We start from the raw sequence: 23,453 nt of genomic DNA, 5'->3' as shown, positions 1-23,453 counted from the left end.
AGCAAATGGTTAAACAAAAAACAAAAACAAAATTAATTGATTAAAAAAAGGCCTTTGAGATCCAAATCTCATCCAACTGGGATTTTTGTTTTTCCTCCCTTTCAAAGCTTCACCATCCCAACTCAACCGCAGTCAAAACTACGCCGTTTCACTTCCTTCCCTCTCAGCTCCGCCTTTGATTCTCTCTCTCTTTCTCACTCAAACAAACTCAATGCTCAAATTAATGTTTGGTTGCCGAGAAAATTGAGGTAAAAAAAAAGGAGTTTCGTCTTTGTGTTCGATCAAAATTTCTCTCATTTTCTTGCTTGCCAAACAGAGCAAACTACGCAACTCTGTGTAAAGCTTCAGTTTTGTTGTTTTTGTGTTATTCTCTCTCTCAGGTAGCATAATTGCAATCGTTTCGAGATGGAAGAGTAAGTGTTGTTTTACTAATTAATTTTTTGGAAATTTTTAATTTTATTTTTAATTTTAGCTGAAATCAATAGAAATGAACTTCGATTTGATGATGGAATGCAGGGAAAATGCAGTGGAGCTTTTACAGCGGTTTCGCCGCGACAGGCGAATGCTTCTTGATTTTATACTTGCCGGTAGCTTGATAAAGAAGGTTATAATGCCTCCCGGTGCGGTTACGCTCGATGATGTGGATCTAGACCAAGTTAGTGTTGATTATGTGATCAATTGTGCTAAGAAAGGTGGTGTCTTGCGTTTATTTATTGTCGATTTTTGAGTTGTATTTTTCGTTGGAGTTTCTTTCTCTGCACACACTGACGATTTTGACAATGTAGGTGGAATGCTTGAGCTTTCGGAAGCTATTAGGGACTACCATGACCATACCGGTTTACCGCAAATGGTATGTGCAATTTATGACATGATTTGGTGAGTTATTTTCATTTTTAAGTTCAGGATTTGAATCTGGTCCCAAATTAAGACCCATCATGCATGTATAATTCCCATTTAAATGGTCATCTGTAGCTCCTCCGCTTTTACTTATCTTTTTTGGGTTGTGGTTAAATACGTAACTCAGATATTAGTTTATTTTCTTTTGTAATTTGGATTGGGATATCCATAAAAATTCCTAATCGGTAATCTTCTGCCTATTGACATGTTCATTTCCTTGTGTTTCTGTTAATTTGTTTGCTTATTTTATATGTTTTCTGTTGATTATTTCCACTTTACCAGAACAATACAGGTTCAGCTGGCGAGTTCTTTTTGGTTACAAATCCTGACTTTTCTGGTTCTCCTCCAAAAAGGGCACCGCCACCTGTTCCTGAATTTGTGCCGTCTCCCATTATCATGCCGCCTCCAAGTGTCATATCATCTGTTCCTGATCTTGACTCATCTCCGGTTGCATTAAGTGTGTCAAAATCAGAATCCTTTAACTCTACACAAGTTCAAGAACTTACGGTAGATGATATTGAGGATTTTGAGGATGATGATATCGATGAGGCTGACAGTGTCCTCATTTCACGAAGGACACGAAATGATGCTGCTGATCTTGCTCTTGGATTGCCTCCTTTTAAGACAGGTACTAGATTTTTAAGCCAAGGTGGATATGATGCTTTTAGTGTTGTGTGGAGCCAAGGTGCAAAATAGCCGGAACACTAAATGCACGTGCATGTATATCAATAATTCAATATTTATATATTTTTGCCAAATTTCTGTTAGATTGTTATACTTATATGGTGTAAATCAATCATACATGCATTCTTAATTCACGTGTTACTCAAGAGTGAAAACATGTGTTATGGCCCTGGCTGTATTTCAATCTGTAACTACTACCAATCTGTACACCACTATTTGTTTATAACTTTCATTGAAATTTGGATACATTTGTTAGAAATTAGAAAAATTGGGAAGTACTAAAGAGGTATAGTCTATAGACTATAGAGTAACCTACAGGTATACTGTTCAGACAGATCTGTCTGCTTTTTCTAGATAGCCCATGAATCATTTGGCAATCAGTAGCAAAGATTGCATTCCCAGCTCCTAGGTTGACGGATGAAAATTGAAACATGACTCATAATTTATTTTCTTCTTTTCCTTCTTTTTCAGCTATCACAGAAGATGGTCTCCGTGAAACTGCATATGAAATCCTTTTGGCATGTGCTGGTGCTTCAGGGTATGCTTTTAGTTTCTTATTTGGTCTGCAAATACTTTTTAATGCCTTGAATGTTCTGTTATGACACCATCCATGCTTGCCCTCTCTCTGTCTGAACAGGGGTCTCATTGTGCCTTCAAAGGAGAAAAAGAAAGACAAAAGGTCCAAGCTGATGAGGAAACTTGGACGAAGTAGAAATGAAAATGCTTTGAGTCAGTCTCAACGAGCCCCTGGATTGGTTGGGTTATTGGAGACTATGCGTGTTCAAATGGAGGTATTTACTAGTCGTTTACTTTTCAAAAGGATGCATTACCAGTCTGTTTCCTTTTTTCATTCCTCTCCATTTAAAGTTGACATAGCTTTTGTTATTATAAAGATGGAACTCCTCCATCATCCCAATCAGATAGGCAATTGGCGTATGGATTTTGAGAAGTTCTTTATGAGGCTATCACATAGATGGTGTTTGAAAAGAATTAGAAATGAATGATGTTTATTAATGGTAGCTACAAATATGTTCGCGGGCATATTTGTTTTGTAAATATAAAATATTTTTATAAACATATTTTATGTTAGTACAGTCCTGTTTGTACTCTTATATGGTACAATATGTAACACAGTACAACTTATCCGGCCACTTAGTTCTGTACAGTACCACCAAATAGTACTAAGGTTAAGACAATGCAAAATAGTACATTAGCATCGGATTGAAATTGTGCAGTTCAGTCCTGTGCACTAACCAAGCCCGGTAGAGTAGTTAAGAACTATGTAAGCACGAAGGACTTTATGGAATGTTTTTCTTATGAAGCTGGAGGGTTAATACTGCTAGTATCATATACAAGCTTCTCAGTTCTATGGAGTATGGACCATATTATCATCTGGTTCTGCTAGTTCCTAGCAAATGTGATGTATAATTATATTTTCAGTGGGCCAGTAATTAGATATGGTACATGCATATGTTAATCTTGTATGCATTGGTGGCCATCATTTCGAGCTGCTATGAACTGTAATAGTTGTTAAGAGGATCAGTTTTTTCTTTCCATATTTGGGTACGTACTGAATGTATTCCTCTTTAAGTGACCCTATCTGCAGCTCATTAATTGGGATTGTAGTTTATATGGCAACAGCCAGAGGGATTTTTGAAATCCTGCTGGTTGCTGATATGGTTCTTTATGCTGTCCTGCTGAACTTTATTTCTTTTTGTTCTTATTGGCCATACTTACGGATGCAGATATCTGAGGCAATGGACATCAGGACTAGACAAGGGCTGCTTAATGCCCTAGCAGGAAAAGTGGGAAAAAGAATGGATACCTTACTAGTTCCTCTGGAACTTTTATGCTGTATTTCACGAACAGAATTCTCTGACAAGAAGGCGTATATACGGTGGCAGAATAGGCAGGTAAGTTCTATTCCTTACAATCTCCTTCATTTTCTATTGATATGTTTTATTGTCCTATTTGGTGAAATTGGACGGGGGTGACCATATCTGTGCATGACTTCCAAATTGAGAAATTCTCTTTTTTTTTGTCACAGTTGAATATATTGGAGGAGGGGCTTCTCAACTTCCCTGCTGTTGGATTTGGGGAATCTGGACGCAAAGCGAGTGAGTTTAGGATCCTGTTAGCAAAGATTGAAGAATCTGAGGTGCGTCTTATGTCTTTCTAAATGGTTGCAATGCCCTCTATCACGAAATTAGAAATTAACCCTAAACTCTAAACTGAAACATGCCTAAGCCACCATTTTAAGGTATTATTTTGGTATCACTGGTTTGAAAGGTTGAGTTGATAAAATGGAGTTTAATGGTATTCTTCCATAAAAAGGAGTTCTCTTGCCTTAAATCAGCCAGTTGTTAAATTAGAAGCCTTTCTGGTTGGCCACATTCATAAACTATCAATTGGTCAATTGAATTTATACATTCTGCTGAAGGCTCTGACTTGTTCCTAGAGAGGTAAAGAAAATGTAGAGATTTGGCTGAGTTCCTTAAAAATCTTTTACTTTTTAGTTTTTATAATATATATAAAATAAATTGAAAGATACATTATTCTTTTGCCTTGTTTGGATACTCCCTTATACCTTTTCGGAGTATTCATGATATAATTTATAGCTTTCTGCTATTGTTTAATTTATCTGTTTTGTTTTTCATTTTCCTTTTTTCCTTCTCTTTTGATTGCAGTCTCTTCCACCATCCACGGGTGAACTCCAACGAACTGAATGCTTGAGATCTCTTCGAGAGATTGCCACTCCACTTGCTGAGAGGCCTGCTCGTGGTGACTTAACCGGTGAAGTATGCCACTGGGCAGATGGTTATCACTTGAACGTTAGACTATATGAGAAACTGCTTCTCAGTGTCTTTGATATGTTGGACGAGGGAAAGCTGACTGAGGTTAGTACTTTTTGTTCTTGGCCATGGCAACATGACTCTGTCAAAGGAGGATTTAATTCTACAAAAGAAGTGCTTTCATCTATGTTGCCAAGTCACTTTCTGCTTGATTGGTTGGGTTTTAGAAGCTTTCTGGAGTTGGGTAAAGATCTCCATTCTGTTTGAAATTCTGAATTTAACTGATACCTGGGCTCATTTGGTAACACTTCCGCATTTGGTCTGGGTTCTTTTTCAGTTAAATATAAAAAGGAAATGTATGTTAGAAAGGAGGGAGGGAGGAAGAAGGAAGAAGGGATAAATGCTGGGGAATGTGTGAAATAACAACTATTTTGAATTGCTTTTAGTTTTTTGTTTTCATTCCGAATATAATTTCACCAACATTTTGTCTTCATCCCTCCCTCCCATGCATTTATACTCTTATCTTTTGAGAAAAATAAAAGACCCGAAGAGTTACCAAAAGGGTCTGAATATGACATTTAGCATATTCTCGGAAAATTGGATTTTTGCATGCTTTCAGTGTCAACTTGGTATCCCAATCAGATTTCAGAAGTTGTACAGCAAAATAGTTGTAATTTGCTTTCCTGGATAGTGATTTAGGGTAATCTAGGAAATGTAACCTTCCAGTTATGTGGTGGGTGCTACCATGTTAGGGTCAAAACAATTATAGATTCAAGGCTTGGAACTGTAGAAAGAAAGGTTCAAAGGTTTTATTAATTAAAAGGTTGAATCTTGATGGTTGAAACTGATGGACACCATAGAAGGATACTTTCAGAGTTCTAGCACCCATTCATAGTAATATTTTGGAATGTTGCTATGGAGGGTTTTAGTTGGTAATAAAGGAAAAAGAGTTACAATCCTGAAGGGATGATAAAAGAGAAAAATCAGGTTTGTTCTAGCAAGATGAACGGCATACAGAGAAAGAGATAGAATACACTTAAAGTTCAAATGGTGATAGGGAATTCTTATTGGCACTCCAAATCAGTCATACTGCATTCCTCTTAAGCGGAAATTATCTCATATGTTCTTATAAGGGAGGAGTGTGGGATGACTATTTTAGAGTGCCTATCACCTCTCCTAAGTACACAGTTGACTAAATTATAGATTCTTAGACCAAGGTAGATGTAATAAAATTATTGTCTAGTTAAGGTAACTACTTCTTAAACATGGGGACCTATTTAGTTCCCAGCACTCCTGCATCTGAGGAATTTCTGGACTCAAAACAATTGATAAATACTAAATATAAAGTTCTCCCTGATTTATGAAATTCCAGTACCGCCTATGTGAGGAAAAAAAGTCAAAACTCAGCTCACAACTGAAGACTCAATATGCAAATTGTTTTAACCTTAGACTCTTTATTACTCGAACATCAAAATCAATAATAGCCATTTGTCCATTGTGTGCTGACTCCAGTTGTAAATACTAAAGTCACCAGATATGAAATTTACGATGAACGCAGAAGCTAGGCTTTTTCTCTGTCTCTCATAGTCTCTAGCTCATCTTTATTTCCAGGAAGTAGAAGAAATACTCGAGCTCGTGAAGTCGACATGGCGTGTTTTAGGAATCACGGAGACCATTCATTACACCTGCTATGCATGGGTCTTGTTCCGTCAGGTATAAAGGCCACAAGATTTATTTTCTATTTGAATGGACCTACAGCCCCTAAAATGATTTTTTCCTTATATAATGTAATTGTTTATAACTTCATTTGTGATGGAGATTGGAGGGTACGATTGACATGTCTCATACTGTTGCAGTTATTATTTATATTCTAAAATGATGGTCTTTCATACATTCACTAGAGGATATGGACTTAACAAACAAAGGACTCTCTCTCTCTCTCTCTCTCTCTCTCTCACATATACAAACACACACAGAGATACGTACGTGCAGTATGCATACCATATAGAGTTATATAACATGTTGATGATAATTTTCCTTTAGTTCGAGGCCCTTCGGACCTATAGGCCTATGAGTTACACAAAGGAAGGCACTCGTACCCCATCCCATGAACCTCAAATCCATGCTGCAAACAATCCATATCTTGGGAACCTTCAATGTATGTCTAACATTTTAAAATTGTATACCTAGAGCATCTTGAAGAGTTGAACTTGCATTGAATGGCACTGGTAATCGATATCAGCTTTGTTTTTTAACAAATTGACATTTCTTCTTGTACTTTTGAGCTGGTAAATCTTTTCTTGGGGAACGGAAGTGTACTACATATATGTCATATAGTGACATAAATTCATGCATGTTTTTGGATGGTTTTAAGTATAAAGATGCTCATAGTGGAGTCACTGGGATGTCTTTCATTGGCGGCTTCTTGTGTCAGCATGCTATTATGTCAAATATCTACCCACTAATCTTCTTTGAGTCGCTCCATTCTACAAAAATTGTGTATTAATTTAAATTCTAGGTTTCTTTTCAGCCAGTTTTGTGTGTGTTAATTTGAATTCTAGGTTTCTTTTCAGCCAGTTTTGTTCTTTCTATTTCTTCTGTTTCCTTTTTGTTTGTTCTCATCAATATTTTGTGGAAGTTCAATTAGAAAATTCTTGTTAGTTAATACCATCACCGTTCACATTTTATGTTGGTTCTGTCATCACAGCATGTTATTACTAGCGAGCAAGGAATTTTACAACATGCCATTGAACAGTTAAAGAAAATACCATTGAAGGAACAACGGGGACCACAGGAGAGGTCACACTTGAAGAGTTTGCATTGTAGAGTTGAAGGCGATCAGGGGCATAAAGATTTATCTTTCTTACAGTCATTCTTATTGCCAATTCAGAAGTGGGCTGATAAGCAATTAGGAGATTACCATCTGCACTTTGCTGAGGTAGGCTAAATTATACTTGGGTGTGGACCTTGTGTTTAATTTTATTTTTTGTAGCGCCAATGCTAGCTTTTGTTGAATAGTTATTTTTAATCTGTGTATGCTACTATGCTTGCTCTTTTACTTTTGTGGAAATAACTATCATATGCGTTGTGCCCATTCACTGCTTGCATGATCTATCATATATGCTCAATTGCTCATGCACATACTTTATGCAGCTCTTTTCTACTTTTAGTTACTTTTACCAAGGAATTCTCCTAGTTTTGCAACTCAATACTCTTAAACTTCTCATGTACATTATAGGTGCCAGGTTTGATGGAGAATATAGTAGCAGTTGCGATGATTGCTCGGAGGCTTCTGTTGGAGGAACCTGAAGCAGTATGTCTAGACTCAAAAGAAACTTTGTGCTTGACTTGTATTAGAGAATAATTCTTGGCTTCTCATCAGTGGGGAGAAACTTCGTTGTCACCGCTAAGGTGTTAGTTGAAGTGGTGGGACCAACTACTTTCACCAATTGGTGACATGATGAGAAGCCAACCATGGTTTTTGTAGAATAAAACTATTTTGACTTTCCAACTTTTTGATGTTATTTTTCTTGTGTGATGGAATTTATTTTTTCCCAATTGCAATATCTGGATTTTTTCTCTCTTTTATTTTAATAAAAATGACACAAATTCAAATGTAATGTCAACTTGTAAACTTTTTAAGGCTGAATTTCTTTTTTGACAGGCAATGCTTCAATCCACATCCAACACAGATGAAGATCAGATAGAATTATATGTATCATCTTCTATTAAGAATGCATTTACAAGGGTAAGTGTTACAGTTTATTTAATAGGGTTGTTGGCTGACAAACTATATTAGAAAAGCTTAGTATTTCAAACAAACGAAATTTAATATGGGGAAGCTAGGCAATGAACTTCTCATTTGGTAAGAGGTGCTAGAAGATAAAAAAGTAAATTACTTGGACCATATTCTAAAGACTTAAGCTTTTGGAACTTTCGTAGACCAACAATTATCATGGTATTAGAACAGGAAAGCAAAGGCCTTTTATTTGCATCTCTCCTCATTGCTGCATTTTATGTCAAGACGAGGAGGGTGTGAATCATGTTTTTCCCCCATCGCTCTTAATTTGTACATTGGGATCAGGCTTGATGTTTGTTCTTATTATGAATCAGTAAGAGGGTCTGCAGTTGCTATGTTTTATGTTCATTGGTTGTTAATCTGGTGAACTAAGTTTCTCCTGAAAGCATTTAAGTTGCGGATATAACGGCTGTCGTGTTTTGTTGTGGTTAAATCTGTTGCGTCCAGTACACAATTTATCCGATGGTCACATTCTTCATTGAACTCATATGCATATGTAATATAACAATGAGCACACTGCACGCTATACCTGTTGATAACCCTTGAAGTTCAATGATGATATAGACAACTTTTCATTAAAGACTTTGTACTGAAACATGGCTCTAAGTTTTCCTTTTCAAAATTTTTCTCGTTGTGCAGATCTTACATTCTGTTGAAAAATCAGAATTAAAGCATGAACATCCTTTGGCATTGCTTGCTGAAGAGACGAAGAAACTTTTGAAAAAAGATGCAACCATGTTCATGCCAATTTTATCCCAGAGGCATCCACAAGCAACTGCTGTCTCAGCCTCACTCCTCCATAGGATTTATGGCAACAAGTTGGTAAGCTTATATGCTGTTTCTTAATGTGAACTACATTTTACATATATTTTGTCCATAATACAGTATTCTTTTAGGTGGATGTGGGGAACTTAGTACTGATGTCTTATTTCAGAAACCTTTTCTTCGTGCTGCTGAACATCTGACAGAAGATGTAGTATCTGTATTTCCAGCAGCTGACAGCCTTGAGCAATACATTATGGAACTTATTACGTCCGCTTGTGTAGAGGAAACTGCAGATGTATTCTGTAGAAAACTAGCTCCATACGAGGCGAGTGACTCAATTTTCTTACATTACATATTTTCCTTATTTCTTTTTAGTTTCAAAATTTAATGTGAGCTTATTCTGATAGTGTATAGTCATGGATGTGCACAATTGGAATATAGACTTGATTCTGCTAAGTTAAAGCTGATTAATTACAAAGATGCAAACAATGTCAGGTTTACCATGTAGCACTAGTTGCATTGCTTCTTACTATCTTCTTATTAAGCTTCTTATATATTTCTAGATTGAATCTATATCTGGAACATTGGTGATGCGTTGGGTCAATTCGCAACTTGGAAGGATCTTAGGTTGGGTTGAACGGGCTATTCAGCAGGAGGTAAAAGTTACAGTTTATCCTTATTTATTTATTTAGCGCATCTTTTGTTCTCATCTGGAAAACCTGCATTCCTCACTTTGTTGTTTCTCTGTTGAGTTTCTAAATATTCATGTGCATCATTTTACAGAGGTGGGACCCCATATCACCTCAACAGCGGCATGGGAGTTCAATCGTTGAAGTATTTAGGATTGTGGAGGAGGTATGACTTTGTTCGTTTGGGTATAAGAAAAAAATCATTTTAGGGATAAATCAGTTATAATATTGTCGGTAGTTGACAATATTGTCGGTTATTCCTGTTGGAGCTATCTAATTTAACTTAGTACATATGTGACATGTATAAATATAACAAACATATCATAAACTTAGTGAATAGTGATTAATCAGTTTCTTTATTGTTTGGACGTACTTGTTGGATTTGTATTCAAATGTGTTATCTGTTTCTGGCACTGGTCAGTTACCTCAACCAATACTGATTGTTTCCTTGTAAACATCTCTTTGTGCAGACTGTTGACCAATTTTTTGATCTCAAGGTTCCAATGAGGCCTACAGAATTGAGTGGTTTGTTTCGTGGAGTTGACAATGCGTTTCAAGTGTTTGCTAATCTCGTCATTGACAAATTAGGTAGGTGCTATTTGGGAGAACTAAATATACAATAAGGGAAAAAGAAAACAGAATTTGTCTTCAGGATTTGCAAGAGTTAAGAAAATTTCATAGAGATCCTAGCTTCTGGTTTGCCCTCGACCCTTTTCTCTTTTTCTTTTTTCCCACATCACAAAGGTTGTAGGTTAAGTCCTGTGCTCCCTTGTGATTATATCATCCAGTAGGGGTGAATTGTGCAGTTTTAAATTGGTCATGGTGTGTTGTCACAGTTCTGAAAACTTCCATGTTTCCCTTACTCTATGTCGTTTGTATTCCCTTGGCAAAAATTGTTTATCTGGCCTTATTGAGAATTGATCTCTAATTGATTTTCTTGGTGGACATTATTGAAAAACTCATTTTGCTCAATTGTTCTTTGCTTGACCACTGGACCCCCAAAAACTTAAGCTGTTAAGGAATGAGTTAACACTATCTATGAAGCTAAACCCTTCTTCGCATGCAACCCATCATGCATGCGAAGCTAAACCCTTCTTCACGTGCACCTTGCAAGTGAACAAAGAAGTGGGTCATGTGGTTTTGAACCCGGGACCTCCAACTACCAAAGTCTGATTACCAGTAATGGTCAACCTTGTATATTAAGCTAACAAGATTTTTTATTCTTCTCTATGTGCTACAAATGGTTTTTGTCCTTTTTATTTCTTGTTGTCTACCCTTATTCTACCCACATAGACCTTAATTTTTGATTTTGGTCATGCAGCTACTAAGGAGGATTTAATTCCACCAGTGCCCATTCTTACAAGATACAGGAAGGAAGCTGGAATAAAGGCTTTTGTAAAGAAGGAACTATTTGATCCTAGGCTGCCTGATGAGAGAAGGTCTACTGAAATTAGTTTTAGAACGACTCCAACCCTTTGTGTGCAGTTAAATACACTTTATGTAAGTTCAGGCTTAGCTTATTTTCGTTAAGAACCTGCTCTCTCTCTCTCTCTCTCTCTCTCTCTCTCGGAATTTCTTGATGATATATTAGTGTGAAATGCAACTAAGCATATCTCCTCTAGGCGTCCTGTGAACTTATAATGTTTATGTTCTTATATTGTACGCTGCCTAAGTTAGAAAATGATTAGTTATGTATATGTGATTCTTTAAATGCTGATAATGCGTGCCATTCTTTGATATTTTCTATACTAGTGCACAAATCAAAATTGAATTGAAGTGATCTCCCTCTAGTAACCTGCTGAAGCACTGGCCAGTCTACAGTTATAACAGAGCTGGCTTTAGAAATAGATGTATTCTTTTCCAGCAAAAACATGGATGCTTATGAGACCTAAGTTTCATATGGATGTGATGTGATGGCACTCTGTTATATATGCTAAAGATCTTTAGTTGCATCCATATTTGATGGTCATCTCGTTTTCTTACACCATGTCTGTTATGTTTAAATTTGTTTGTCTACATATACTTTATTCTGTATAGGCATTTGATTGCCAATATGATTATCTAAAACAATCTGGTTTTATTTGTGCTATTCACAGTATGCAATCAGTCAGTTGAATAAGTTGGAAGATAGCATTTGGGAGCGATGGACGAAGAAGAAGCCCTGCCAAAAACTTATCAGTATGTGTTAAAAAGTGGTTTATAACTTTATACCCGTTTGAAATCTTTCCATTTACAAGAGTTTAGGTTGAGGAATGCATATGCTATTATTTACTCGCAATCTCTCGGAGGGCTGATACATTGACTATTTTTTTGTAACTTTGTAGAGAAATCCATAGACGAGAAGTCAAAAAGTTTCACCCAAAAGGACACGTTTGATGGCAGTAGAAAAGATATAAATGCTGCTATAGATCGAATTTGCGAGTTCACTGGTACAAGAATTTCGTTATTTAATGATGTCCTATTCCTTGGAAAACTAGAGAACACTTAATAATGTACCAACTTTTGTTGCAGGAACTAAAATTATCTTCTGGGATTTGAGGGAACCGTTTATTGACAATTTATATAAACCAAGTGTTTCTCTTTCGAGGTTCGAAGCAGTGTATGAACCACTTGATACGGTCAGATTTATCCCTTTTGGAAGCTATATTCTATTTTTATGTGGTATCTGTCACGTTGCATATCATTTATGTGCCACCCATTATGAATTTTACATCCTCTCAATCCCTATCACCTAAATTGTATGTAAGTCCACTAACTAATTTTGTCATGTGCATAGTGGTAGCACAGTCTAACCATAACCATTAAATCGAGGGTGCCCTGGGGGTTTGAGCTAAATCTCATGAGAAAGATCCATCAACTTGAATAATTGGTTCAAGTAACAGTTGTAGTTGGGATGTGGCACAGTCAACATGACATATCTTTTGTGTTGGAAGTTAGTGATGATATGAGTCATGCTCGCACCACATCAAATTGGTATTCACCACAGTCAATTTTGACTACCCTCCTCTTAACAACCTTGGTAGAGTTGAATAACTTTAGCAGTTGTTTAAACATATTGGTAACGTTTCAGAAGAACAAAAAAAACGAGTGCTGTGTATTTTTCTCGATTTGCCTTTAAAGTTTTATTCTTCAGTTATTAGTTCCCTTTCAACCACAATTTCTGTATCCATGTAATTTTTTAATTGATGTCGAAGACAACTATTGCAGGAACTTAGTCAACTATGTGCTATAATTGTGGAACCACTCAGGGATCGCATTGTGACAAGTCTCCTTCAGGCAACACTAGTATCCTCCACACCCTGGCTTCTTTGAACAAATCTGTCAAAAATCCTGTAAGATATTTATATTTCACTGGAATGTTTAATTTTTTTTTTTTGGCTGTTTTACCAGGATGGTTTACTCCGCGTTCTATTAGATGGTGGCCCATCACGAATTTTCTTGGTGGGAGATGCAAAGCTATTAGAAGAAGATTTGGAGGTCCTCAAGGTACCTGCTTTTTGCCTCTTTGAATATCGGAAGTGGTGGTTGACCCTTGTTCTCAAAAGTTTAAGCTGTTAGATTGTGGGCAAACAATTATTAACACTCCTCACATGGGGACAACCCCTCACCACCATTAGAGGGCCTGGCCCAACTGAATCAACCTGTTTTTTGAGGTTTTCATTGTAGGGATTAGTTCTCGGATTTGCTTCTTAATACCATTAAACTTTTTTATTTTGGTTTATCACCATACTTAAAGAGCATTGACTGTTAGAATATAGGCCAACTATTTAATACCCATCAAGAATGAAATCTTTTTTTAATCCGGATAGATAGTCAAACAACAAACTTGCATATCCTATTTCCACGAGTTTAATCTTCACTAGTTCCATTGCGTGTTGAAAAAAAATTTACTTACAGGGAGGCATTTGAAAGTTGCTTGAACTTCATTGGGCGAAAGAAGAATTGAAATGACTCCAATTATTTATTTAAATTTCTCCCAGACTTGTCTACTTTGTGTGATACATAGACTTTCAAATTTGTATACATGCTCTTAATTTGCGTCATTGTGGATGTAAAACAGGAGTTTTTCATCTCGGGAGGAGATGGCCTTCCGCGAGGGGTTGTTGAGAATCAGGTGTCACGTGTTCGGGATGTAGTAAAGTTGCACAGCTACGAGGTTAGTTCATCGTTTTCTCTGGTTGAAAATTCATAAGTGAATCAGATTATTTCAGGCATTATACTATTCTATTGCCAATAGGAATAAGGGTTAAAATGCAAAATGTACATCTAGACAGTTGTCATTTTTTAATTCAATTTTTGACATTTCTCTTGCTTTGATTTGAACAAGTTGGTTTGTTACGAACTAAAGAGAAAGTGTGAAAGAGAGAAATAACCATTGTTTATGAACCATAGAACGAACCACACAATATTCGTCTTACTGGAAATAAAAGCTTATGCAAGGCATGAAAACTCCCAAGGTAACGGAGTAGAGGAGCCAACAACGATCTCATTGTCGAGCATAAACTGGAGCTTGAACACACACACACACACACACACACACACACACACTCACACAATATTCGCAGAACTGATTTTGGTTGTGATAATGTCGACTATCTTGGTTGCTTTGGTAGATAACATTGAACTAATTATAAGATGTCTGATGTCCCTTTTTTTATGGGTTCTTTTTCTTTTTACTCTTTCTGTTTACAGACTCGAGAACTGATCGACGACTTGAGGTCTTCCAGTGGCCCGGAAGCGCGGGGTGGTAGAAGCAAACTAGGGGCTGATTCTAAGACACTGTTGAGAATATTATGTCATAGAGGTGATTCGGAGGCCTCTCAATTCCTCAAGAAACAGTACAAGATACCGAAGTCCGCGGCGTAGGGATTATCTTTGCTCTTCAGAGAAATGTAAAGCGGTAAAATTTGTATTGTTTTTGAAATTTGTTTGTGTAATTAGTTCATTGTTCTATCTTTGTTTATGTAACTTATGAACATGTAATAAGAGCTATTTTACATATTAAATCTGTACTTTTTTCGGATTCCTAAATCTTTCCCTTTTAAGATGTGAAAAGAAAACGTGTATTTGAAGCAAATAGAACGCAATGCACTTGCTGTCTCCATTACAACCATTCCCGGTGGAAGGAGTAACTTTGTAGGAATGACGCGGACGGTTTCGTCAAATGACGGAGATTATGCCGTTCCTCTTAGAGCAAGCCCAGCGTTGGGTATTGCTCGGAGGACAGGGGAAGGAACAAGGGCCCGAGGCCCGGTGGATGAGCTCCAGCATGGGCTAGCCCGAGTGAAGGTGGAGGCCCGAGCTTCGAGCCCGTAGGGAATTGCCAGCCCGAGAGCCTGAGGCTATGTAACGTCAGGTTGGCGTCAGCGTAATATTTAATTTTTTTTGTGTCAGGCGCGTGCACCCCACTCGCGCATGGGGGTGCGTCGTCGACACAAAATCAGAAAAAAAAAAAAGTTTGTTAGTTACCGTTGGGAAGCCACGTGGCTTCCCACGGTCCGTTAGATCTCAACGGTTACTTAATTTGGACCGTTCGATCTCAACGGTTAAAAAAAATTTAAAAGTTAGATTTAATATCCACCGTTCGATCTGAGATCAACGGTGGATATTAATATTCTTTATAAACAAAAAAATAAAAGAAAAAATATTTTTAAAATTAAGAAAAGTTACCGTTGTGACACGTGGCACAATCTGGAGTGTTGGAATTCAAATTTTTTTATATCCAACTGCAGAGATTAATTAATTGAATAAAAATTTGAAAAAAATTAAAAAAAAAATCTGAAAAAATCTGAAAAAAATTGTAAAAAAAATTGTTTTTACTTTTCTATAAATACCTTCTCATTATCATCTACCTGACACAACAATTTCATATTTTCTCAACGAGTACGATTAAAAAATTTATCGGAAATCCATCCTCAATAATTGTCTTTTCGGATTTTATGATAAGTGGTGTAACGACAACGATTACAAATCTTATCCGAAATTACAAATAAAATTATTTTGTATTATTTAATAATACTTCGGATAATGACACGTGGCGCAACGAGAACAATTAAAAATCTTATCCGATATTACAATTAAAATTATTTTGTATTATTTTATAAATAAAAAAAATACTAATATTTTATTGCCTATTGCCAGAGCTATTGAAGTGTAACGGTGGAGATGCAAATGCTATTGCCAGGGCTATTTACTGTTCATTAAGGGCAGTTACTGTTCATTAGGTGGATTGAATAGTGCATTGCCTGGGGGGAGGGCTCCAACGTTGGAGTTGCTCTCAAAGATGATAAGAAGGGTTGAACTGTACATACGGCCATTTAAGTAGCTAGTCCATCTGTAGGGGCAGAACTTTAAGACCAGTCATATTCACAACCCCACCAGGAACTGGGAACAGTCCTTCATACAAGTCGTAGCTAAGACTAAGTACCAGGAGTATTTCGTTAAAACCGCTCTTTTAAGCAACGTTATTTCAAATGTTTATATTTGGCTACTGCTACATAATTTGATGACCGAAGAAAATGTTTATACTTGATAATCATATTCAAGTATAATAGCTGATCAAAAAGAGGTGGTTCATGGTGAACCCCTGTGTGATAAAGAAAATGTTTAATCAAAGAGACTAGAAACTCATAACCACATAAATAACAATCTTATTATTAACATGGATGGATGTAATATCATTTATTATGTTTTTAAACACAAATCATAAGACTATATATTTCTAGTTTCATTTCACCTGTAATTTATAACCTGCCCCCTTCCAGTTTAAACTTTAAAGGATGCTTTTCTTTAATCCTGGTTCTTGACAATCAGTGAAGAGTAATAACACATACAGACATTAAACTTGAAACCTTTTTCCAAGCAGATGCTACACCTACAAAAATATATTAAGCACGCCTCGGGTTTCAAAGACTTGTTTCTCTGAACATATCATGGAGTTGGAGCTAAAGAAAGACTTTGGCGTAAAATTGAGTGCAATCGTGTTCTAGAATTCATATAGCCAACTTCATTTAGCGGGATAAGACTTGATGGTGGTTGAATAATTCTATCTTGGAGCCTTGACAGCCATTTGTAGACAACGAAAGACGCTCACAAGTCGCTCATACATATTAGAAAATTTTATTCGAACACATGTTTTATATCTCTACCCTAATTAAAAACGCTTTTTATCATTCCCTCTACATTCAACATCAGTTCCCAAACTATGCTGACTTTTACGACAAACCAACCTAAACATTTCTAAATCCCTAAAATAATTAATCCCGATGTATAACAATTCATTAGCTATTGCAGGTTAAGACGGCACAACACACTTATAACACACTTACACGAAGACTTGAGTTGAATTTGAGACGGTGTACATGTAATTGGGTACATTTTTGCTCATCACTCTTACATGCTAATAACGGTCACCATCTTATTTATCACCATCGAATAAATTTAGAGTTTGAAAGTTATATCTATCTACTTGTTGACCCTAAAAAACTACCAAGCCTACGTGGCGCGCATACCAAGTAACTAATAAACTAACTACTTCCTTCAGCTATGTGCGGGGTGTGTCAACTCGTTGACCGAACTTGGTTGGGGAGTAGAATGTGTTGATGACGCGTTGGACGCGCTGCTGACTTCTCGATCTTGTGACTGTGGCCGAGGAAGGAACACGTCTCAGCCTTCAGGTTCTAGAACCTGAAGACAAGGCTGCTAGTCTTGCGAAGTTCACAAATCGTTGGCGTTAGGTTCGGTCACAGTGATTATATTTATGAGAGTATAAGCACGCCGAACTGGCACATACTATATAGACACAAATACTCGAAAGAGATGTATGTCTTGATGGTAAATGTGGTTTGGCCATCGGAATGTTGAACTTTGAAACTTACTTACGAGTATCCAATCATAAAACAATTCAGCTTTCAATGTGTCGAGCCTAGTAAGGACTCGAAAATCCTTGTCGATCGTGACTTGGATAAATAACCAGTCGGTCTCAAAGTAATGCTATTTATCTAAACTGAAGGTGCTCCTTGATCAGCTGATTCTACAGCTCTAGTGTTGTTTATTCAAACTGAAGATGTCGCTGGTTGCCTTCACAGTACTGTTTATCCAAACTGAAGATGTTTTGGCGGGAAGAAAGGGGAAGAGGAGAAAATCTCAAAGGATGTTGAGAAGCCTTATGCAGGACAATTTGTGTGTTGAATTGGAGGGGTCTTGAATGATGCACTTTCTTCTCTATTTATAGCAACGAATCCCTTGCTAAACTAGAAATGGACTCGAATTAGAACTCCTCAACCCATTCCAATTAGGTTTCAGCCAATCCTAATCTCTACAGGATTTTGAACCAAGATCTTTAACAAACCAGATTCATCCCCTAATTCTCAGCAACCTTAGCCTTAAGACTCCTTGTTACACGAAGATTCAACTAACTCACCCTTATCCAAACCAAACCTCATTGTAATAGGATTTGGCTGACTTTGACTAGACGGCCTATAATAAGATTCTAGATGAATGCTACTAGGTTGAGAATGACTCTAAGCTTGACCCAAAATAATATTTTGGACCCAAACACCACTACACAAATCTCACAATTTAAAATAATCCAAAGATTATTGATAAGCTTTGTTCAAAAAAAACAAAAAAAAAAGATTATAGATAAGGTGATCAGCGTGGTGATGAGCAAAAATATTTTCATGCAATTAGCCTTTTTGTTAAAAAAATGAAGTGTAATTTACAATGGCGCTTTTGGACTTTGAATCATCCCTCTCTAAAACCCTTGATTAAACCCTAGAAAGCACTGAGATTCCTCTCTCTCTGAACTTTTGGATCAATTTCAATGGCATCAGGTGGAGGGAACGCAGGCGGAGGAGTGGAGTGGCATCTACGGCCTCCGAACCCTAAAAACCCAGTCGTCTTCTTCGACATCACCATCGGTACCATCCCCGCCGGTCGCATCAAGATGGAGCTCTTCGCCGATATCGCCCCCAAAACCGCCGAGAATTTCAGGCATTTTTCCCTCATTTTCCCTTTCTGTTACTATTCCTCTTTTGTCATCCACTTCATCGTTTAAGACGCCGTCGTTCGTTCCTGATCCAGCTTGCTTGTCTTCTCTTTTCTTGTTCCAGGCAATTCTGCACCGGCGAGTACAGGTAGCCAGCCTTAAGGGCCAAACCCATTATTTCATTCTCTCCAAGTTTGGGGATTTTGATTTTTACTATTTATTTGGATTTTGTAAAAAATTATTTGAATTGGATATTGTAATTTGGCAGAAAAGCTGGGTTGCCAGTTGGGTACAAGGGGTGCCAGTTCCACAGGGTGATTAAGGACTTCATGATTCAAGCTGGTGATTTTCTCAAGGTTCTTCCTTTTTCTTCAACAAGTATCTACTTTTGTTACGTAGGCCGTTTCAGATTCTTTAGGAGGGAAAGCTGATGGAATTTTGGGTTTGTTACCATTTTCTGAATATGAATGATCATGCTTATATATCGGCTAGGTAGTCATTTTTAACGGAGATTGTTTTTAACTGTGTTCTTCGTGTAATATATTCAGTGTGCAAGTTCTACCCCAATCATATCTATTCAATGCATAACACTGCTTACAATAATCTTCTTATTTCTTATGAAAAACATTATTGTGAGGAATCTGCGGATGAAGAAGGAAACTGCTGTTTTCATAATGCTCAAACTTTCTTCCTCTTGTTGTTGCAAGAATCTTATATTGAAGACCTTTCTTTGCAGGGTGATGGTAGTGGATGTGTTTCCATCTACGGACATAAGTTTGATGACGAGACTTTTGATGCCAAACACACTGGTCCCGGCCTATTGTCAATGGTATGCATTTTCATGTTGCTTTTAGTATTCAATAATTTTCTGTGGTTTTCCCATACTTTTCGAAGATTCATATCCAACATTTGTTTGCTTTACCTTACCTTCATGTACACTTGAATCTCTTTTATGTGGAGACTTGAAAATGGGTAAAGCTTTTTATTTAGTCCTTCAGTGCAACAAATTTGTACGTGGGGATACAAAAGATTAGTTTCTAGTTAAATTTATGTGTGGTTTAAGATGTGAAATTGATTGCTTCTAAATGTGCGTAGGTCACTGAAGAATTCTATACAATGATGAGCTTTTATACTTTTCATCCTTTCTTAGGCAGTATAGTTCATAGTGCTAGTGATTGGTCCTTTTATGTCAAAGTCTCATCGGCATTGGTTTACTGATGTAAGTGAGTTCGGAGTTTAAAGTCTTACCGGCCTTTGATTTTGGGTGAGTCTGTCAAAACTGAAGATCCAATTTTTGAAGAGTAATATTAGCATATTTCATCGGCATTCCTTGTTTTCTGGTATGAGTTTCAATTGTTTCTGTAGTGTAATTAATGTGTTGAGAGTCCTTCATATCCTTCTTCGTGGATATATATCCATTACTAATTAACTAGTTACTTGCTTCTGAACACATTGTAAGATGTGTAAGAGGTAAAGAGATAATGTGTTGATACGTGCACAGGAGTACTTCTCATTCCATTTTTTTTTTGTAAACCTCAACCTTTCTTTAGGTTGCTGCAATGTTCATTTAGAACAGGGAAAGAAGAAGGGGAATTGATGGGATTTCCAATGCCCATTAAACTATTAGGTCTACGCGCAAAATTAATAAGATGTATTAGCATTGTATTATTTGTTACTTCTTGTAAGATTTTATGCTTTGATTGGCCACACAAATGGCCGAGGATCCTGTCCGAAACAGGAATTTTTACACATGCACATACAAACAGAGACACAGATATATTTTTCGGTTCCAACATGAGATTGTACTCTTGATACTGAATCGATATAATCTTTTGCTCCTTTTCAGGCAAATAGTGGACCAAATACAAATGGGAGCCAGGTTAAAACAAAACTGTCTCTCTTTTGTTCTCTCTTATTACACACGCAGAGATGTGACTAATGTTTGTTTGCTTTTGCACTTCAGTTCTTTATCACTTGCGCGAAATGTGACTGGCTTGACAATAAACATGTTGTGTTTGGGGTACGCTATGACCTTCTCTCTACTGTCAATAATGCATTATATTTCTCAAACATACAAGTCACCTGATTTTTATCCTTTTACTACCTAGCTCTAAATCACCTGTTTTAGGTTTAACCTTCCAATTTTTTGGTAGTACTGACAAACTGTTTTATTTTTTGTTAATCTTATGTAGAGAGTGCTTGGAGATGGTCTTTTGGTTGTTAGGAAGATTGAGAATGTGGCTACGGGACCCAACAATCGCCCTAAACTAGCCTGTGTTATTGCTGAATGCGGAGAGATGTAAATCCCGAGTTTGTAAGCAGCTTTATTGATGGTTAACTATAAAAACTCTTGTAACCAATAGAATCTTAATTTTCCCATAAAAGCATTCTATGGGTGTAATTCTAATACAGTATATTGTTCTGACTTCTGACTTAAGATGAAGGATCCTGTTGTTCATATGTTAAACTGAGGGTTGCGCCGTTGTTTTTGGAAAGCAGAAACTTCATCAAAGCACTAGCTCGTTTAATGTATCTGCCTGTTGACTTGGAGGAGCCATCATGGTCCCTTTTCTACGTTCAATTACTCGAGTCGTTTTAAGTTGCTTTGCATATAATTATGTGTTGTTATCTCCATTCCTATATTTTCCCGTACAACTTGTGTTTGCCACCCTCTCTACATTATTGAACGTAACGGTCATGTCGTTCAACCTTAGTGTTTCAGTATAGCCACTTTTCGAGTCAACACTCACTCCCCAAGATTACCATCACACTCTCCTGTCTGTGTTTTCCTTCCACCCACTATGCATTCTTTTACTTACCCCGTGTTTGATAATTTGATCCAACATCTTCTTAAATAGGCAATTGCTTGTTAATTTTATGTTTGCATTTTCTATTGTTCACTAAGGTGGCTTTTGGTAGACAGGATTGGCTTGGATAGGATAACTCTTTATATTGAAGATGTTTTGACGGAAGAAATGAATGACAAGTTCCGTATTTTGTCCAAGTTGAAGGACTAGTGAAGAAAAGTTATCCTTACAAATTCCCACAAAAATAGGATTAAAAGGAGTAACCTTTAACTTGAGGATTGCCAAGGATAGCTTTTCTTCTCAAGTAACTTTCAACTAGAATGAATTATGGAAGTTGTCATCTATGTCTTCCTTCGAAATGCCTTCAATATAGTGAGTTATCCTATCCAAATCAACCCTGTCTAACAAACGCCGCCGTATTGTTTTTTCTTTTAAAGATCCGCGTTCCAGTTGTTCCAGTATGAAATATAAAAAGAAATGAATGATTTGTTTTCTATATTGTTTGGCTGTTCTTTCTCTATGTATTTTGAATTGCTTGGATGGGACAATCGGCTGGTATCTCTGTGGCCACCAGATTTTGGCCTCTCTGGTTCTCTGTGCTGTTTCTTTTCTGCCTTTCGGATTCCAGGCCAAACAAAAATTGTGACATATTCATTCCAAACGAGACGTTCGCTTTCTAACAAGAGAATGGAGTCTTAATAAAAATTAAAAATTAGGCTAATTAATGTTTTGATAGTGAGATTCATTTTATATATTAAAAAAAAAAAAGTCAGAACATTGATAGTGAGATTCATTCTAAAACTAAAAATTAAAAGGAGAACTAATGAAAATGATTTGAAACCTTTGAGTTTTAACGATAAGGACAAAATAAAGGATAAAGTGAATAGTACCAGGATTGATTTTTTAGTGTAAAAATGTGGTTTTTCGTTAAAGTGAATAATACTGGGAGCTTTTCGTTAAAGTTCTTAAAATTAAAAGGTTATAGACAATTGCTTGTTTTGCTTATGAACATTCTAAGAACAAAAGACATAAGCAAAACTTGTATTTCTTTGGTATATATGTAAAACTAAGGCCATCTCTGAGACTTTGATGACTCAGTGCGAAATTCATAAAAGGGCTTCTTTTTACAATAGTTTTCCAAAAAGAAAGTAAGACAATGTATTGATGCTAGAAAACAATAATTTTAAAAATAAAAAATAAAAACCTTAGGACTTACTGATTGTAAGTTTACAAATGTCGTTAAATAATAAATAAAAAAAGCTATAAACATATATAATCTTCACTAAATAATAAAAACAGTTCAATCTTTTTTCTTTTTTTTTTTAAAGAAAAAAACAGTTCAATCTTGACAACCAAACAAGAAAAAAAAACTTAAAAAACTCTAATTTAACGCTTCACTTGAATATATAATATTATTATATAATAAATTGAAAAAATCGATTTTAGGATTGTTATTGGCACTCTAAATATCTCATTGTGCACTTCAAATGTTTATATTTAGAAAGAAAAATGTAAAGTTATAAGAAGTGGACAATGAAAATTTTAAAATGCTAATAAAAATAATTTATTTTTTTTAGTGTCCCGTCAAAATTTAGGATCATGTGAGATTGCACCTTTCGGTTCCCTAAAGCGGCCTCTGTATAAAACAAGATGAATAAAAGTGGACGACCAGTGCATGTAGAAATCCGACTCTATTGATGAAATCGAAACCGTCAACCTAAACGAGTTGTCGTAAGCGTTTTCCAGGATTTAGAGACAACGTCCAGGCTGTGTTCACCAAATTAAGCTTGAAAGCACCTTTCGGCAGCGATGGAGCCGTTGTTTGTCCTGAAGCAACCGTGGGAGGCAAGAAAGATGCTATGACTAGTTCCTTAGTTAATAAACAAATATAGATGAAATTCTTGTAACCTTCAAAACTCTGGTTTTGTCATTAGTTTTGGCGGCCGGCCGGCTGAGTCTGAACTTCAGTAGACTTATAAAACCACAGCCTTACTTCTTCATATCTTCATTCAATCCCAAAATCTAAGAAGG

General features: G+C 36.5%; 2 protein-coding genes across 2 annotated transcripts; both read left to right on the top strand.

The window, feature by feature from the left end:
- The first annotated feature begins 63 nt into the window (after nucleotides 1–63).
- On the top strand, nucleotides 64–14,657 carry LOC103961872 (protein unc-13 homolog). The gene is made up of 27 exons (XM_048570300.1): nucleotides 64–248; nucleotides 381–413; nucleotides 517–692; nucleotides 786–850; nucleotides 1,180–1,525; nucleotides 2,053–2,119; nucleotides 2,219–2,372; nucleotides 3,327–3,494; nucleotides 3,629–3,739; nucleotides 4,269–4,478; nucleotides 5,985–6,086; nucleotides 7,081–7,311; nucleotides 7,612–7,686; nucleotides 8,038–8,121; nucleotides 8,812–8,994; nucleotides 9,107–9,262; nucleotides 9,501–9,593; nucleotides 9,721–9,792; nucleotides 10,097–10,214; nucleotides 10,948–11,126; nucleotides 11,723–11,804; nucleotides 11,951–12,055; nucleotides 12,138–12,244; nucleotides 12,834–12,911; nucleotides 13,017–13,112; nucleotides 13,687–13,782; nucleotides 14,319–14,657. The coding sequence occupies exons 2-27, from the start codon at nucleotides 406–408 to the stop codon at nucleotides 14,490–14,492; spliced, it is 3,336 nt and encodes a 1,111-aa protein (XP_048426257.1). The 5' UTR covers nucleotides 64–248; nucleotides 381–405; the 3' UTR covers nucleotides 14,493–14,657.
- A 3,637-nt stretch (nucleotides 14,658–18,294) lies between these two features.
- Nucleotides 18,295–21,052, top strand: LOC103961873 (peptidyl-prolyl cis-trans isomerase CYP22). The gene is made up of 7 exons (XM_009374514.2): nucleotides 18,295–18,620; nucleotides 18,740–18,763; nucleotides 18,884–18,971; nucleotides 19,352–19,444; nucleotides 20,462–20,494; nucleotides 20,579–20,635; nucleotides 20,808–21,052. The coding sequence occupies exons 1-7, from the start codon at nucleotides 18,451–18,453 to the stop codon at nucleotides 20,916–20,918; spliced, it is 576 nt and encodes a 191-aa protein (XP_009372789.1). The 5' UTR covers nucleotides 18,295–18,450; the 3' UTR covers nucleotides 20,919–21,052.
- Nucleotides 21,053–23,453: the final 2,401 nt, after the last annotated feature.

The sequence above is a fragment of a genome, unplaced genomic scaffold (assembly GCF_019419815.1).
Source record: "Pyrus x bretschneideri cultivar Hongxiangsu unplaced genomic scaffold, Pyrus_bretschneideri_v1 Contig52, whole genome shotgun sequence".
NCBI classification, from domain to species: Eukaryota; Viridiplantae; Streptophyta; class Magnoliopsida; order Rosales; family Rosaceae; genus Pyrus; species Pyrus x bretschneideri.
Note: the sequence above shows the minus strand (reverse complement) of the source record. Positions and strands in the feature narration are given on the sequence as shown.